General features: G+C 52.3%; 1 protein-coding gene across 1 annotated transcript; it reads right to left on the bottom strand.

Moving 5' to 3' along the window:
- Nucleotides 1–11,620: 11,620 nt before the first annotated feature.
- Nucleotides 11,621–11,839, bottom strand: LOC101548864 (protein BRICK1-like). Its single transcript, XM_055140841.1, has one exon. It carries the CDS (start codon nt 11,837–11,839, stop codon nt 11,621–11,623), a length of 219 nt encoding a protein of 72 aa, XP_054996816.1.
- Nucleotides 11,840–18,408: the final 6,569 nt, after the last annotated feature.

Genomic DNA, 18,408 nt, shown 5'->3' with positions numbered 1-18,408 from the left:
AAAGCCTGTGTTCCGGCCCTCCATACCCTATGGGGGGCTGTCTGGCAGCCGTTAGGACAACCCCAAAAGTCCCCCACCTCCCATCATTCCTCTGCCCACCCAGGAGCGGTCCCTGAGCACAGAGCCGGGAGAGACACCTCTGTGTTTGGGGGGTTTGGACACTCTTTCCAAGCCAGCAGATGAGTACGTCTGTTTCTCTCTGTCTTCCTCTGGGGCCGTCGGCCTCGGTGCCGGGGCTCCCCCGCCCGTGGAGAGGCCCCTGTGGGGTCCTGGCGCAAACAGAATGCTGCCTGAGCCCTCTGGGTCCCGTGTGCCGAAGAACCCAGACGGCATCAGGGGGGTTAGCGGAGGAACCGGCAGCGCAGCGTCAGGCACGCGGGGTGGCTACCGTGGGGTTATGCAATTTCCGATGGGTCTGAATCGAGGGTCTGGGACACGCAGGAGAGAAAAGGGCACAGCTTCAAATGACAAAGAGGGGGATGACTTCATACGGCAAAACCTTGCCTTTGGACGCCGCCAGCCCGAAAGTAGGTTTCTGTGATGCAAAGCTTATTTCGGGAGAAATCCTACATCGAGATACTCTGAACTCTCTCTTCCTGTTATTTGTTTATGTTTGGGCTTTGGGGCCTCACTTGGCTCTGCTCAGAGATCACTCCTGGCGGGGCACGGGGGCACACGCAGCGCTGGAGATTTGAACCCGGGTCAGTGTGTCAAGGCAAGCCCAGGACTGTCTACTGTCCCCGTGACTCCCTTTCACGAAGTCCTTTTATTTTTTATTTATTTATTTGTTTTCGGGTCACACCCGGCGATGCTCAGGGGCTAGTCCTGGCTCTGCACTCAGGAATTACTCCTGGTGGTGCTTGGGGGACCATATGGGATGCCAGGGATTGACCCCAGGTCAGCCACGTGCAAGGCAGGTGTCCCCGCCATTGTACTACTGCTCTGACAACTCGCTTCCTTTTATTCCCCGCCTCCCGCCCCGGTCCCAAAACATAGAGGTATTGCCAAGCATCCTAAGGCTCTGGCCTCTCCTGCCCTCCCTGCATCTGGAACCTTCCTCCTTGGTGAGCCCACCTGACCCAGCAATGGGAGGGTGTGCTGGGAGCCCCTCAGAGACATGGCGTCTTGGCAGAGAGCTGGCTCCAAGTAAGGGCTGGACTCTGCCCGCCTGCCCCCATGGTCCCCTGTGTACCACCAGGAGCAACCCCTGAGCACCACCCCACACCTCCAAAAGAAATGAAGAATCTTAGCCCCACCTTGGGCTTTGCTGTACCTGAGTTTGCACATTATTTTAGCTGGAGTGCACACTGCTGGTCCTCAGGGCTGACTCCTGACTCAGTGCTCAGGGATCATTCCTGGTGGGGTTGGGGGACCACGTGTGGTGCTAGGGACCAGTCAGCTGCGTGCAAGGCAAATGCCTGTCTATGCTATTGCTCCAGCCTCAGGAACCTGCAGTTTGTTTGCTTTTAGGCCCCTCCCAGCAGCGCTGGGAGCTGCTCCCGTCTCAGCACCCAAGGGGCCACTCCTGTCAGTGAGCGGAGACCAAGGATCAAAGCAGGGTTCCCACAGAGAAAGCGTGCGCTCCAGCCGTCCGAGCCATTTCCCCAGCCCTAGAGTCTGCTGTTTGTTTTTTTTTTCTTTTTGGGTCACACCCATGATGCACAGGGGTTACTCCTGGCTCTGCACTCAGGAATTACTCCTGGCGGTGCTCAGGGGACCATATGGGATGCTGGGAATTGAACCCAGGTCGGCTACATGCAAGGCAAATGCCCTACCTGGTGCTATTGCTCCAGCCCCCAGAATCTGCCACTTTTTATAAAGCTAAGAAGCTCATATAACTCATCTGCCCATGACACTTTGTTTATTTTTGCTTTTTGGGTCACACCCGGTGATGCTCAGGCCCAGTGATGCTCAGGGGTTATTCCTGGCTCATGCACTCAGAAATTACTCCTGGCAGTGCTTGGGGGACCATACGGGATGCTGGGAATTGAACCCGGGTCCGCCACGTGCAAGGCAAATGCTCTATCCACTGTGCTATTGCTCCAGGCCCTGCCCAGGACACTTTAATATGCAGATGGAGAAGCTCCGCTCAAGGGGCTGGAGAAACAGCACAGCAGGTACGACTTCTGTCTTGCATGGGGCTGACCCGGGTCCAGTCCCTGGTACACCAAACAGGCCCAGAACCCCATCGAGAGTCAGGCCGAAGTCCTGAGCTCTGCTGGGTCTGACCCCAAAACAAAAACAACAAAAGTTGTTTCTTCTTTTTATTTATTTTTTTGGTTTTGGGGCCACACCCGGCAATGCTCAGGGATAACTCCTTCTCTGCACTCAGCCATCCCTCCTGGCGGTGCTTGGGAGACCGTATGTGTGGGCCGGGGGATGGAAGCAGGGTCGGCCGTGTGCAGGGCGAGCACCTCGCCAGCTGTCTCACCCTCCTGCTCCGCTGCTTCCTGTTCCGGTGCTGCTGAGCCTGCCGTGCAGTGAAAGGCCTGGACGTCCTGCATGCACAGCAGGAGCTCAGCCCGCTGACTTCTCTCCCCAGACCCAAGGAGCTTTGCTGTTGTTGTTCTGGTGCTACACTCGGCAGTGCTCAGGGGTTCCTCCTGGCTCTGCACTCAGGAATTACTCCTGGGGCGCTCATCTGTGGTGCCGGGGATTGAACCTGGGCCTGTGCTACTCGCTGCACTATTGCTCCTGCCCCTTATCATATCACGTTTTTTTTTCTTTTTGGGTCACACCCGGCAATGCACAGGGTTTACTCCTGGCTCTGCACTCAGGAATCACCCCTGGCATTGTTCAGGGGACCATATGGGATGCTGGGATTTGAACCCAGGTCAGCCGCGTGCAAGGCAAACGCCCTACCCACTGTGCTATTCCTCCAGCCCCTCACTTTTTTTAATCCCTCAATTTGGTGAATTTGTTTTGTCCGTGGTGCTGGATGAAACTAGGTCTCCTGATGCAAAGCAGCACACCCTCTCTCCCTCTCCCCTGTCCCACCCCACTAGGAGCTTTCTTTCTGGAACCACCAGCATCATCCTTTAAACATTCCCCTCTTCCTTTTCTCTCTGCTGATGACACTGTTGCAACAACCAGGGATTCTGTGCATACACTTGCTTCTGGTGTCCCCCCACTTAGCTGCGGTGTCTGGGGGAGTCACGCAGCTTTAGTTGTGGTGCTCGCATGTCGTGGCCGGTGGGCTCTTGGCAGCAGAGCTAGAAAAAAAAATAATTTTTTTTTTTCCAATTAGTGATGCCTGCCAGGAACCACGTCCTTTAGTTGTGGTGCTGTCAGGCCCCTGTGTGCAGAGCGGCTGGAAACGCAGTGCAGGGTTGTCTCTGCCAGGCCAGTGGCCTTGGTCATGAGGACACCTGCCCATTGTCCCGGGACCAAACTCAGCCTCACGCTTCAAAGGCAGGAGCTTCCAGCACGGAGCCACCTCCTCTCCTCGTGCTCTCTGAGCCCTTGTCTCCAGGTCTGCTGATGGAACACCAGCGCAGGCAACAGCCAGCAGGTAAGACTATACTGGAAAATAAGATCAATCCATATATAGTGTCTGGATCACAGTGAGTCAACAACATTAAGCTTTTCTGGTTTTGGTTTCAATTTATTTTTATTTATTTATTTATTTATTTATTTATTTATTTATTTTTTGCTTTTTGGGTCACACCCAGCGATGCTCAGAGGTTAAGAATTACTCCTGGAGGGGCTGGAGTGATAGCACAGCAGGTAGGGCGTTTGCCTTGCACGCGGCCGACCAGGTTCAAATCCCAGCATCCCATATGGTCCCCTGAGCACCGCCAGGAGTAATTCCTGAGTGTAGAACCAGGAATAACCCCTGTGCATCGCCGGGTGTGACCCAAAAAGCAAAAAAAAAAAAAAAAAAAGAATTACTCCTGGCAGTGCTCGGGGACCATATGAGATGCTGGGAATCAAACCGGGTCAGCCGCGTGCAAGGTAAATGCCCTACCCGCTGTGCTATTGCTCTAGCCCCTTGGTTTCATTTTTGTCACCTCCGGCCATGTTCACAGGTTACTCCTGGCTCTGAAATCAGAAATTACTCCTGATGGTTGGGGGAAGATGTGTTTCTGGAAGAGGTCAAAGAGGGTCGGAAAGAGAGCTTGAGGTAAAGCACTGGGATTTATCCCAGAGCAAAGAGCCAGGAATAAGTCCTGACAACTACTGGGTATCTTCAACCATCCCCCCCCCCCCCGCAATGAAAAAAGAGTAAACCAAACTAAACTATTTAAGTTACGAGTAACTGAAAATCAAAGAACTTTGAAAATATTGTGTAAAGGAGGCACTACGTTTATCAACTCACATCCACTAGATGGCAGTAGACACCACCAAATGCAGCTTTACTCCTGCACGCGATAAGGTAAAACTGCCTTATTGACACTGCATAAAGTTAATGCGACCAAGTTCCACTTCTTCTGGGATTATAATGGAATATGATTGGAACATACACCACGCGCACATTGCTTTGGGGAAACACCTGACGGTACTCAGGACTTACTCCTGGCTCTGCACTCAAGAATCACTTGTGGCAGGACTCAGGGGACTATCTGTCTTATGAGAGGACCAGGGAGCTCCAAAGGTCTGGGGCTCATGCAGGAACCCCTGGTCCATTCATCAATACCATATGGTTCCTGGAGCACTGCTGATGCTTCCTGAAATCGGAAATTAGTCCTGGCAGGCTTGGGGGCACCATATGGGATGTAGGGGATCGAACCCAGGTCAACCACGTACAAGGCAAACACCCTACCTGCTGTACTATTGCTCTGGCCCCCCAATAAGCATTTCTAAAAAAGTAAGAGAGTTGGAGAGAGGCCATGGGGTAAAGCACTGGCCTTGTGCTAAAGGTGGCAAGAAATGGACCTCCCATGCACTGGTGAAGGGACGGGTGTTTCATCATTGTATGACTGAGACTTCAACGCGAAAGCTTTGTAACTGTTCTCACAGTGATTCAATAAATATTTATTAAAAAAAAAGAAATGGACCTCCTAATGTAATTTCTAGTAAGGACTCAATGTATGTGGATTCTTGGAACCTTATTTTCCTTTTTGTGACTTAAGATAGTTTAGGGCTGGAGCGATAGCACAGCAGTTGGGCTTTCGCCTTTCACACGGCCGACCCAGGTTCGATTCCTCCGCCCCTCTCGGAGAGCCCGGCAAGCTACCGAGAGTATCAAGCCCGTGCAGAAGAGCCTGGCAAGCTACCCGTGCATATTGGATATGCCAAAAACAGTAACAGTAAGTCTCTCAGTGAGAGACGTTACTGGTGCCCACTCGAACAAATCGATGAGCAACAGGATGACAGTGACAGTGACAAGATAGTTTAAGGGAAACATGGAAAAAAGAAAGAAAGAGGATGTGAGAGAGAGGAAGAGGGAGATGGAAAGTAGAGATGAGGAGGGAGGAGAGGAAGAGAGAGAGGAGAGAGAAAAGAGGAGAAAAAAAAGAGAGAGGAGACAGGGAGTGAGGGGACAGAGGGAGAGAGAGAGAGAGAAGGAGAGAGGTTCAAGTTCCCTGCTTCTGGGACTGGAGCAATAGCCCAGCGGGTAGGGCGTTTGCCTTGCACACGGCCAACCTAGGCTCGATTCCCAGTGTCCCATATGGTCCCCTGAGCACCGCCAGGAGTTATTCCTGAGTGCAGAGCCAGGAGTAACCCCTGTGCATCGCCAGGTGTGACCCAAAAAGCAAAAAACAAAACAAAAAACCAAACAAAGCTCCCTGCTTCTTCAGAGGGAAAGAGCCAAGTGTGCACACCCAGGCTGTGGGCCAGCAACCTCCAGGGTGAAGAATGAGCTGGAAGCTCTACCTTAGGCAAAAGCAACTCTTTTTTTTCTTTTTGGGTCACACCTGGCAAAGCTCAGGGGTTACTCCTGGCTTTGCACTCAGGAATTACTCCTGGCGGTGTTCAGGGGCGCATATGGGATGCTGGGGATCGAACCCCGGTTGGCCACATGCAAGGCAAACGCCCTTCTCGCTGTACTATCGCTCCAGCCCCGAGCAAAAACAACTCTTAACAAAAGCAGTTTCCCCAACACCGAGCAGTACATCTCTTATTCAGTGTCAGCCAAGAATGTCCTATTTGGTTTCAAGCTTTTGGGACATACTCAGCGGCGCTCCGGGCAGAGTCCTGGCGGAGTCTGCAGACTGCACGTACTGCTGGGGATGGCTAGTGGCACGCAGGGCCAGTGCCTTCCCCGTGGGCCATCTCCATCTCAGGTCTGGATGTTTTTTCTCCTTTTGATTATGATTCATTGACCTCAAAACCATGTATTTTTTGGAGTGGCTGCCTGTTACAGGGAGTGTCTCCTGGGGAAAAGGTAGTACATATTCTTAAATACTTATTTAAGATTGTAGTTACTGTATAACCTCCAAGCTATATTGCTGGAAGTCTCTGGTGTTTCTCTCAGAGTCATTTTCCTTCTGTTAAATGTCTTAAAAATACTTTTTTTTTGCTTTCTGGGTCACACCTGGTGATGCACAGGGGTTCCTCCTGGCTTGCACTCAGAAATTACTCCTGGTGGTGCTCAGGGGGACATATGGGATGCTGGAAATTGAACCCGGTCGGCTGCATGCAAGGCAAATGCCCTACCCACTGTGCTATCACTCCAACCCTTTAAAAATACTTTTATCTGGGGCTGGAGAGATAGCACAGCGAGTAGGGCGTTTGCCTTGCACGCGGCCGACCCGGGTTCAAATCCCAGCATCCCATATGGTCCCCTGAGCACGGCCAAGGGTAATTCCTGAGTGCAGAGCCAGGAGTAACCCCTGTGCCTCGCCAGGTGTGACCCAAAAAGCAAAAAAAAAAAACTTTTATCAGGGCCAGAGGGGGGGGAGAGAGAGAGAGAGAGAGAGAGAGAGAGAGAGAGAGAGAGAGGACAAGGGTGACGACACTTGCCTCACATATGGTCAACTCCAGTTCTATCCCAGGACCTCCTTATGATGCCACAAGCACCACCAGGAATGATTCCTGTGAGTACAGAGCCAGGAGTACTCCTTGGGCACAGCTGGGGGTGGTCACCCAAAATTAGAAAAATTATTTTAATGACATGCTTGAAGAAGAATGAGCTGGAAGCTGCACCGTAAGCAAAAACAACTCTTTTAACAAAAGCAGTTCTTAATTTCCTTGAATCACTTGGACAGGTCGTATTAGTTTTCGAGGGCCACTGTAGAAGCAGGAAGATTAGAGGCAGTACCCCGCATGACCCATCGCAGGAGCGGGGCAGAAATGAACTGGCTATACATCACAAGCTTACTATAACAGGATAGAACCGGTGGGCAAGTCTGATCAGGTTGTTCAAACAGGAATGGGGTCACAGCAACAATTGGTGTCTGAATGGAACTGAAAGCGAATTGTATTAATCACTGCTTGTACCAATTGTTGTGTATGCTAGCAACCATTGTATAAAAATGTTTCCCTTAGAAACATGTAGCTTGTACCTGGCACTAAAAGCTCTTTGTGAACTGTGTGGGGGCCCTTTTTTGGCAAATGCCAGGATGTGTGAAATAAGCTGGGCCTTCCCTCTTTTCTCTCCGTGTGCCAGTCCGCATCTTGGTCAGGTTACTCTAACTACTCTAACAAAATACTGCTATATGGGGCTGGAGAGATAGCACAGCGGGTAGGGCGTTTACCTTGTAGGCGGCCGACCCGGGTTCAATCCCCGGCATCCCATATGGTCCCCCAAGCACCGTCAGGAGTAATTCCTGAGTGCAGAGCCAGGAGTAACCTCTGAACATCACGGGTGTGACCCAAGAAACAAAAAAAAAAAGAAAGAAAGAAAAGAAAAACAAAATACTGAAGACTGGTTAGCTTAAATAACTGACCTTAATTTCTGGAGGCTAGGAATTGAAGATGGGAGTGTCAGCAGGGTTTTTTCCTTTTTCTTTTTGGGGACCATCTTTGGTGATGCTCAGGGGTGATTCTACTGGCTCTGCACTCAGGAAATACTCCTGGTGGTGCTTGGAGGACCATCTGGGAGGCTGGGCATTGAGGCTGGCGTGGCCGCATGAAGGCAAGCACCCTCCCGTCCTCCGGCCCCAGCAGGGCTTTTCCCTTGAGGCCTCTCTCCACGCTTGCAGGCCATTTTCTTCTCTGTCCCCAGGGCCATCATGTGGTGTTTGGCTCCTCATCTCTTCTTAGAAGGAAGCAACATTGGATCTAAGTCCATCCCGAGACCATCCCGAGACCCTGCTCTAGTTGAATGACTTCTAAGCCTCTGCAGGACGGGCCCAGAGAGCACGCTCCGGGCTGAGCACACGGTTAGCCTGAGGGAGGCCAGGATACAACCCCTGGCACTGCGTGGTACCCTGAGGCTACCAGGAGTAACCCGTGGGGCCTGAGCTTAGAGCCAGGAGTAGCCCCTATGACACTGATGGGCGTGGCCCAAACCAAAGCCAAGAATGTCCTATCTTGGAGTACGGTCATTGGAGGTCAGATTTCAGCGTGAATTGGGGAATGGGGAGTGCACCCAATTCAGCCCCACAATTCATAGATTTTTGGGGGATTGTTTTTGTTTATTTAAAGAGCTGCAACACAGTGGTGGAGGAATTTCATGACTCTGGTGGTGAAACTGGTGGATAATTCCTATTATTATTTTTGGGTTTTGGGCCACACCCGAAAGTGCTCAGGAACTACTCCTGGCAGTGCTCAAGGAATATATGGGATTCTGGGGATTGAACTTGGGTTGGCTGTGCACAAGGCAAGTTCCCTACTGTTGAACTTCATTCCTGCACCTACTTTTCCTGTTTTCAAAGCTAAGAATGACCCATCTGCTAAATGTTGTAGATGACAGAGGTCCTGCTCTGGTTAGACACTGTGGCATTATGAGTCTTAGAAATTAGCTCCGGGGCTGGATAGCACAGCGGGTAGGGTGTTTGCCTTGCATGTGGCTGAGCCGGGTTCGATCCCCGGCATGCCATATGGTTCCATATGGCTCCCCTGAGCACCACCAGGAGTAATTCCTGAGTGCAGGGCCAGGAGCAACCCCTGAGCACTAGCCAGTAGAGCCCAAAGAGACCAAGAAAGAAATTAGCTCAGTATATAACAGCTTCATAGGTCGTTCACAGAGCTATGCCCTAAGCTCTGTCTGAGAGCATGCCTGGGTCTTCTAGACCAAGATAGAAAATAGCTCAAAGCCAGGACTTCCTGGTGTGCCTGAGCAAATAGGACAGCAGGTAGGACCCTTGCCTTGCTCACAGCCTACCTGGGTTCAATCCCTGGCACCCCTGAGCGGGCCCCCAAATCCAAACCTCCTTCCCTTAAAAAAAAAAGGGGGAGCTGGAGCAATAGCACAGCGGGTAGGGCGTTTGCCTTGCATGCGGCCGACCTGGGTTCGATTCCCAGCATCCCATATGGTCCCCTGAGTACTGCCAGGAGTAATTCCTGAGTGCAGAGCCAGGAGTAACCCCTGTGCAGAGCCAGGTGTGACCCAAAAAGCAAAAAAGAAAAAGGAAAGAAAGGAGCAAAAAGCTAGAACTTTCTGTGTCCCAAGCTTGAAAGCTCTGGCCACTACTCAGGCACCAAGCCCAGTTGATCAAGAGCAATATCCCTAATAAGGGGTCTCCTCTTGGCCCACTGCTGGAGGGATTCTCTTTTTTTTCATCAAAAATAATATATTTTGGGACTGGAGCGACAGCACAGCGGGTAGGGTGTTTGCCTTGCACGCGGCCGACCTGGGTTCGATTCCCAGCATCCCATATGGTCCCCCCCGAGCACCGCCAGGAGTAATTCCTGAGTGCAGAGCCAGGAGTAACCGCTGTGCATTGCTGGATGTGACCCAAAAAGGGAAAAAAAAGTCTATAAAGCTGTTCTTCCCACCTGCTATCACTTCACCAGTCATGTTCACACTTTCCTTCCTTTCATTCTTTTGAAACAGGTCATTGTCATTTTAGTCAGATAAGTGATTGATGTTTACAGTATAAAAGCAACTTTTCTCCCCCCATGCAGTGCTGGGAGAATTGAGCCCTGAGGGCCCCACGCTCTGCCACTGAACCATGTCTCCAGACCCTGCTCTTCTTGAAGACAATGATTTCTTTTATATTTGCTTATCTTTCTGCTACTAACCAGTTCCTGAACTTCCCCTGTCCAGCTGTACTGGACACTGTTTGAACTAGAACTGTCATTTTCCAGACATTCTCATGGGATCTCTGGCTTGCTATTAGAATTTAAATAATTTTGTTTTGAGTCACACCTGACTGTGTTCAGGGCTTACTTCTGCTTCTGTACCCGCCTTCTGCCGCTGTACTATCTCTGGCCCCTTATTCTAGTCGATTGGTTGAACCCTGTGACAGCTGTAATAATTCCCGATACTGTGTTGGGGGGAATTCCTCTTTCTGGGTCCCAGTAGTCTCCTTTTTGGTGTACTGCCTCGTTTGATGTTAGTTGACCATTTCCAAGGAATTGCCAATTCAACAGACATTTGTTGGGCTACTGTCCAGGGACCCACTGAACTAGACCCTAGGGCTGTAGACGTGTGAGAAATTGTGAGATACGACTGGCTTTGTGACAACACAATGGGTACTGTGACCTGAGTTAAGAGCAGGTGACTGGTTGCCCAGGAATTGAATAACTAACTGTCCTTGGCATATTGTATCTCAGATTCTTTTTCTAACTAATCTTAGTTCTGTTTCTATGATACCTGTTTTATGGGGATAAGGCAAAAGCAGATCTCTAGTGTTCAGTAAGTTGCAGAGCAAGTGTTTGAGAACCCAGCTCTTTATGGCAATCTCAAATTCTGCTGTAATAACTGAATACATGCGCAACCAGATTTAAGGTTAAATATTAACCAAATAGCCATTCTGCTCAGTAAGGATTACATGAATTAAACTACTGGTTTATTGCTGTACCACACTGTACTAGGGCTCCATCTGACATCTGAAAATGTCTCCAAGTCAAGTTGAGATGTGGCCTTGACCTCCCCCAAAGGCCTAGAAATTAGTGGGTAACATCATTTTCCAGCACCTCTCTCCCAGCTGAACTGGGTCTCAGTCAGGGCCTATCCCCTTATCCCACCCAAGTGAGAAGGAGACTGTTGAGAGGCACAAAGACAGAGGCCAGGAGATTTGTCCAGAGGTTTGGACACAGAGACAGGAGGGACAGGAGAGGGGAGAGGGGAGGGGAGAGAAGAGAAAAGGAGAGGAGAGGGGAGGGGAGGGGGGAGGGGAGGGGAGGGGAGGGGAGGGGAGGGGAGGGGAGAGGAGGGGAGGGGAGGGGAGAGGAGGGGAGAGGAGGAGAGGGGAAGAGAGGAGGGGAGGGGAGGGGAGGGGAGGGGAGGGGAGGGGAGGGGAGAGGAGAGGAGAGGAGAGGAGAGGAGGAGGAGAGGAAGAGGACCTTAGGGGCCACAAGTGTTTGACTCTGAGCCCCTCACAGCCAAGGACAAGGAGTTGTACACAATGTGATGGGTGAGGTGACAGGCCTGTTACCTTCGTGCCACCTCCCAGTTTCAATGTAAAGGCAGAACCCAAAGGTGGAGTTTTTGAGGAAAAAACCCCACGAGACAGAAATAAAACCCACGAGACACAGAAATAAGGCCTGTTGATTTTTAAGTGGGGGAAGGAGCTGGAGGCCACAGGGTCTTCCCAGGGGGCTGCTGCCCGGGGCAGCTGACCCCGGCCTAGGTGAGGGGCTCTTCACCTTTGGCCATCTGTTCTTCGATGTTTTCCATCTTCTGCTCCAGGGCAGTCAGTTTCGCATGGAGTGTCTCGAGTCTCGAGCGACAGGACACGTCGAACGATTTGAGGTAGTCCGAGATTTTCTGGATGCTGTTGGAGATCACCTCGATATTGTCCCGGCTTCTCCAGTGCTGGTGTATCACCGGCTGTTCACCTGCCATGGCTGCCTCCTAAGGCACGAAAATGAATTTAAAAGAAAAGAAAAGCTGTTGAGGAAATCCTTCAGGGCAAGGAAAACAAAGCAGGGTAAGGGAAATAGGGAGGAGGGGACACTTCTTCATGGGACGGTCAGGAAAGGCCTTTCTGACCAGGAGATGGAGGAAGAAGGGAAGAGAAGCTGCAGACATTTGAGACACAGGAAACAGCATATGCAAAGGCTCTGAGGCAGGGGCAAAGTGGCAAACTTCCCTAGGGCCTTTGATTTTCATTTCTTACAAGGTAGGAAGGCATTGAAGGGTTTGACAGGACCCCCAGAATAGATCCTGGTAGTCTGATAGGCCACTCACTGCCCATGTCTGGCCTCCCTCTGCAGCGAGACTCAAGAGATTGATTAAGCCTCTCTTCACTTCCTTTCCTAAGAACAAAAGCTCAGCTCAGGCCATTTGGACTTGAGAGCCCATCAGTGCTTAGGAATCGTTCTTCTCTTTTCCCTTTCCTTTTTATTACTATCATCATCATCATCATTATTATTTGCCTTTTGGGTCACAGCTGGCAATGCACAGGGCTTACTCCTGGCTCTGCACTTAGGAATTACTCCTGGCGGTGATCAGGGGACTATATGGGATGCTGGGAATCAAACCTGTGTCTGCCGCATGCAAGGCAAACGCCCTACCCGCTGTGCTATTGCTCCAGCCCCTCCCTTTCCTTCTTCTTCTTATTGTTGTTGTTGTTGTTGATTTGTTTTTGTATCTTGTAGGCTCCTGGGCCACACCGAAAGCTGTTGAGGGCGTATTCTCGGCTCTGTGCTTTGTGATCAGTCCTGGCGGGGCTGGGAATTAGCCCGGGCGAGCCTCATGAAGGCAAGCCTCGCCCTCTCATCTCTCCCATACAACATGGTCTCAAGGTCATCAGGGTACACACCTTGGCAGCCTGAGTGGTACCTTCAGTCTCCAGATTCTGGTCCCGGCGCAGCAAGGGCCTTGGCTGCAGACCTTCTCCAGGCTCACCGACTGCAGACTGTCCCAGTTCCTTCCCTTTCCGCATCTGCCAACCCTCTGAACGTGGCAGTGCCTCCGGGTTTTGCTCTGGGCCTCCGCTAATCTTTCTCCTATGGGCTTTGGGTTCACGGTTTCCAATATCTTTGCTCTATGCTCGTGGTGTCTGCGTTTACATCTGCTCCGAGTAGTCTTCAGCATGGAAATGTCACCCACCCATGTCTTCAGGGGGAATTGCTAAGGAAGATTCTTGGTTGTCTTCCTCGCTCTGGGTTGCTCATTGCCAAACAGATTCTGTATTATTATTATTTTGTTGTTGTTTTTGTTTTGGGACCATACCTGGTAGTGCTCAAGGCTTACTCTTGGCTCTGTGCTCAGGGATCATTCCTGGTGGGACTGGGGAACCTATGAGGCACCTGGGATTGAACCTACGTCAGCCGCGTGCAAGGCAAGCGCCCTACCCACTGTGCCACCTCTCTGGCCCTTCCAAACAGATTCTGTATGTAACCACTTCTCACCGATCTACGGCAATAGGTAATCCCACCTTCCATCTTCTCGGGCTGGATTACTGCAAAAGACCTCTCCTGGGACTCCCCGCCTCCTTTTTACCTAATCTTGTCCATTCTCCATCCAATCTACCGAAACGTACGCCAAGTCAGATCAGGGGGCACTTGCCTTGCTTCACACTCTCCCCTGGCTTCCCAGAACAAATCCAAAGTTGGATGCATTCAGGACCCCCACTGCCACCCTCGGTTCCATCTCCTTGTCCCCCATCTCCTTGTCCCAGACTCCCAGCCACCGGGAACGCCTCTCCCGCAGTGCCCTGAGCACAGCGGGCCTCTCCATCTCTGCACTTGTGTCTCCGCCACGTGGGCTACCAGGCCCCCTTGTCAGTCGCCACCTTTGGAAGGCCTTCCTTGACCTTCCTAGGGAACCCCTCCCCCGGCCACCCCTCTAGCACTTACTTTTACAATACCCCCCCCCCCCCCCCCCCGCCCCAGCCCGATACCTACTACCCTCAGGAGCTTCCTGGGTACCACTTGGTGGAGCTGGGCGCCCAAATACCGCCTGGAACCAAGAGAAAGATGCGTTAGAAAGAGGGGGTGCCGGACGAGCGCCCTCCGGGGGTCCCCGGGGCTCCTACAGGTTCGGTTCTGGTCGGAGATCTCGACGAGAGATGGCCCTGGACGGCTCCCTCTCCGACCTCTCCCCTGCCCGGCCCGCCGCGCTCCCTCCCCTACCTCCGCGCTCGGCCCCTGGGCCCCGCCCGTACCCGCCGCCCCCGCGCGCGCCTGTGTGTCGCGCGCTCACAGGCGCGCCCCGGAGCGCCCCGACGGCGGCGGGCAGGGCGGGCCGGGCGAGGATGGCGCTGTCCGCGCTGCGCCTGCTGCTGCTGTGCCTCGCGGGCAACGTGGCGGGTAGGGCCCCCCTCGGCGCCGGGGCCACCCGGGGGCTCTGTCCGCCCGGAAAGGGGCCCGGGGAGGTGGGGGGTGCGTACTCAGAACAGCCGTTACCGGCGGTTCGCGGGGGGCACCCCCGAAAGGGGCGCGGCGGGCGGGCGGCAGCCTTGGAGTCCCGGGCCCCTGAGCCGTCGTCGGCTCTTAGGGTTCCCGGGCCCGGAGCAGGGGGTGCTCCCCGCTTTGGGCCTCGGGTGTGTGTGTGGGAGCCCCGGAATTGGCAGTTGAGGCTGGGGGTGGGGGTGGGGGGTGGGCGGGCTTGGGGTTTCGGGGAACCGGGCTTTCTGGTCACGTGAGCCCCGACTCCCGTTTTCAAAAAAAATTATTTATTTATTTATTTATTTATTTTTTAAAGTTTTTGGGGCGGCAGAGCCTGGCAAGCTACCCGTGCATATTGGATATGCCAAAAACAGTAACAATAAGTCTCTCAGTGAGAGACGTTACTGGTGCCCACTCGAACAAATTGATGAGCAAGGGGATGACAGTGATTTTTTGGGGGTCACACCCAGCGATGTTCAGGGGTTATTCCTCGCCCTGCACTCAGGAGTTACTCCTGGCGGTGCTTGGGGGACCATATGGGATGCGGGGGATTGAACCCAGGTTGGCTGCGTGCAAGGCAAACTCCCTACCCTCTGTGCTATGGGATGAACAACCGCAGGCTGAATGTTGACTTTTGCCTGTTATCCTGAGCCTAAAGAAGAGCATCCCGGCCCGACTTCCTTAGCGACCTTCTCAGTCCATCGCCCCAAGTCCTGTCCACGACAAGGCAAGGGCGCCCCGTAGTCCGAGGGGTCGCGTCTGCCTGAAAAAAAGACCAAATACGTCCCCTCTTTGGGGGAGGAGGGGTGCGTGTGTCCTTGTTTCGAAGAAGGGAGGCAGCGTCTGAACTGAACATCTCAGCTTGGGTTCAAAAAGCAAACCTTAAGAAATGGACTTCGGGGCTGGAGCAATAGCACAGCGGGTAGGGCGTTTGCCTTGCACGCGGCCGACTCGGGTTCAATTCCCAGCATCCCACGTTTCCTGAGCACCGCCAGGAGTAATTCCTGAGTGCAGAGCCAGGAGTAACCCCTGAGCATCGCCGGGTGTGACCCAAAAAGTAAAAAAAAAAAAAAAAGAAATGAATTTCCACCGTATACATAGTGTACCTTTTCTTCTTGCAGTCTTGCAGAACCCCGACGTTGGTGAACCCACAGAATCCAGAGCAGTAAGTAGACCCGCCGCCGGGCCCACACAGATTATCTTGGTGGCTGGTGTCAGGTGGGAACTGCCAGGTTTTCATTGCTGCTGTTTGGGGGGCTCCACCCCGCAGCTCTCAGGGCCTTTTCCCGGCTGGTGTTTGGGAAGGATGTGTGGGTTACAGGCGTTTGCCCAGTGCCAGGTAAGCGCCTTACCCGGGTACCGGCTCCCGGCCCAGATGGGCTGCTCTGGAGCAACCCGTTGGCTGAATTCCTTAGAAACTAGCTTCACGGATAAGCCTTTTTAACCTGGAAGAGGAAAGGAAGAGCGTGAGCTATTTTCAGTCCACAGCAGCCTCAGGGCTTTGTTTCTGCGTCTGGGGCTTACTCCGGGCTCTGTGCTCAGGGATCGATCCTGGGTGGGCTCTGTAAGACAAGCGCCCGGACCCCCGTGCTGTCTCTCCAGGCCCCCTTCATTGATTTTTTCCTCCTCGCTCTCAGATGTAGCTCTGGAAGCGGCTCTTCAGCACCGTGGGTGGTCCTGGTGGTCCCCAACACTAATGGGCCCTGAGTGTCCTGGCTAGTAAGCTCATGGGCCCTTCACGCCTGGGTGGCCTGATGTTCCCAGAGGGGCCCCTGGGGCCGCCAGAGCCTCCCGCCTCTCCAAGATCATGAGCCCTCGACAGAATGGTTCCACGCTGTGATAGACAGTTCATGTTCATTGTTAATTCTTTGGAAGGAGGCGAAGACCAACCAAGCGAGTATGAGCGCACATGGGAGCGCTCGCAAGGGGCTTGGCCGCAGGCCTTGTTCCCGCGGAGTCTCCAGGTCAGGCACAGGGAGGGCCTTTAAGGGTGAGCTCAGGGCATGAATTCAGCAGAATAGAGACTCCTTGGGACCCCGTGCTTGCCCTGTCTCTTGTGCTCACCATCTTTCTAAGATTAAAAAAAAACGGGGGGGGGTGGCACAGCCCTCTGTGCTCAGGGCTCACTCCTGGGTCCGTAATCACTCCTGGCCGTCCTTTGGGGGCCCGTATGTGGTACTGAGGATCAAACCCGTGTCCCGTGCAAGACAGTGCCCTAATGCCAGACCGGCTCTCCCACCCCACTGGATTCTCTGTTATAATAATCCTGTTTCTAAAAGGTCACACACTGATGTACTGAGGTTTAGGACTTAGAAACATATTTCTGAAGGGGCACACTCCTAACAGCCAGCCAGCCTTCCTTCCTTCCTTCCTTCCTTCCTTCCTTCCTTCCTTCCTTCCTTCCTTCCTTCCTTCCTTCCTTCCTTCCTTCCTTCCTTCCTTCCTTCCTTCTTCTTTTTCTTTTGTTTTTTTCCTCTCTCTCTCTCTCTTTTTTTGGCTTTTTGGGTCACATCCAGTGATGCACAGGGGTCACTCCTGGCTCTGCACTCAGGAATTACCCCTGGTAGTGCTCAGGGGACCATATGGGATGCTGGGAATAGAACCTGGGTCGGCCGCATGTAAGGCAAACGCCCTCCCCGCTGTGCTATCGCTTCAGTCCCCTCTTTCTTTCTTTCTTTCTTTCTTTCTTTCTTTCTTTCTTTCTTTCTTTCTTTCTTTCTTTCTTTCTTTCTTTCTTTCTTTCTTTCTTTCTTTCTTTCTTTCTTTCTCTCTCTCTCTCTCTCTCTCTCTCTCTCTCTCCCTCCCTCCCTCCCTCCCTCCCTCCCTTCCTTCCTTCGCCAAACCTGGTAGTGTTTAGGGCTTACTCCAGACTCTGCACTCAGGGATAACCTCTGGCAGGGCTCAAACCCAGTAACAATTCCTATTCCGTTCTGCTCCTTTGATGTTGATGCTCAGTTGTCTCATCAGAAAAGTCCAGATTAGCGCATATGCTGCCTGAGCCCATATGCTGCTTTCGCTCACGTGGCCGAGCACATGCGGTACCCGAGCACATGTGTCGCCCGCATCTCCCCCCTTGAGATGTGGACTTTCATGCCTTCGTGTCTAGTGCCAGGATGTGTGTAGGGCCCTCTCCATATTGGAGAAGCCCACGTTCTCTCTTGAGCGCATTACTCTTACTACTTTCTTGTCCGCTTATCCCTTCCACCCTCCCTAAAAAACCTCTAAATAAAATCTGTTTGCTTCAAAAAAGAAAAAAAAGAAAGAAAAGTCCAGATTAAAGGGAGCAGGAGAGAGAGGCGCTTGTCTTACACGTGTCTGAGCTGGGTTGTCCCTGTGGTCTCTTGGGCACCTCAGGAGGCACTTCTTTCTTTCTTTTTTCCCCCTGCTTTTTGGGTCACTCCCGGAGATGCACAGGGGTTACTCCTGGCTCTGCACTCAGAAATTCCTCCTGGCGGTGCTCAGGGGACCAAATGGGACGCTGGGAATCAAACCTAGGTTGGCCGCGTGCAAGGCAAACGCCCTACCCGCTGTGCTGTTGCCCCAGCTCCTTCTTCCTTTTTTTTTTTTTTTCTTTTTGGGTCGCACCTAGCAAAGCACAGGGGTTACTCCTGCTCTGCATTCAGGAATTATCCCTGGTGGTGCTCGGGGGACCATATGGGATACTAGGATTCAAACCTGGGTCAGCTGTGTGTAAGGCAAATGCCATATCCGCTGTGCTATCGCTCTAGCCCCTTTTCTTCCCTTTTTTTTTTATTTTAAAGTTTTATTTTCATAAGGTTGTTCACGTTAATTGATTAACATTCAATATTTCAACACCAGTCTCACCACCATCACACCTCCCCAACACCATTATTTTGAATTTTCCCACCACCATTCAAGCATGCCTGCTACAGGCAGGTACTAGATAATTTATTTTCTATTGCTTATTTATGAATATCATGAGAAGCCGCACAGCTTCGTGTTCTCGAGGAGACATTTCTTCTTAATGCAGAGCCAGGAGTGACTGTGACCCAACGCAAACAAACAAATAAATAAATAAATAAATGGGACCGGGATCATCTAGGAAGACTGGATTCAGGA

Source organism: Sorex araneus, chromosome 5, assembly GCF_027595985.1.
Source record: "Sorex araneus isolate mSorAra2 chromosome 5, mSorAra2.pri, whole genome shotgun sequence".
NCBI lineage: Eukaryota > Metazoa > Chordata > Mammalia > Eulipotyphla > Soricidae > Sorex > Sorex araneus.
The sequence above is the reverse complement of the archived record's forward strand: the minus strand, read 5'-3'. Positions and strand labels throughout refer to the sequence as shown.

Excerpts from the sequence above, each read along its gene's own strand:
- LOC101548864 (XM_055140841.1), bottom strand. The coding sequence starts at position 11,839 with ATGGCAGGTGAACAGCCGGTGATACACCAGCACTGGAGAAGCCGGGAC.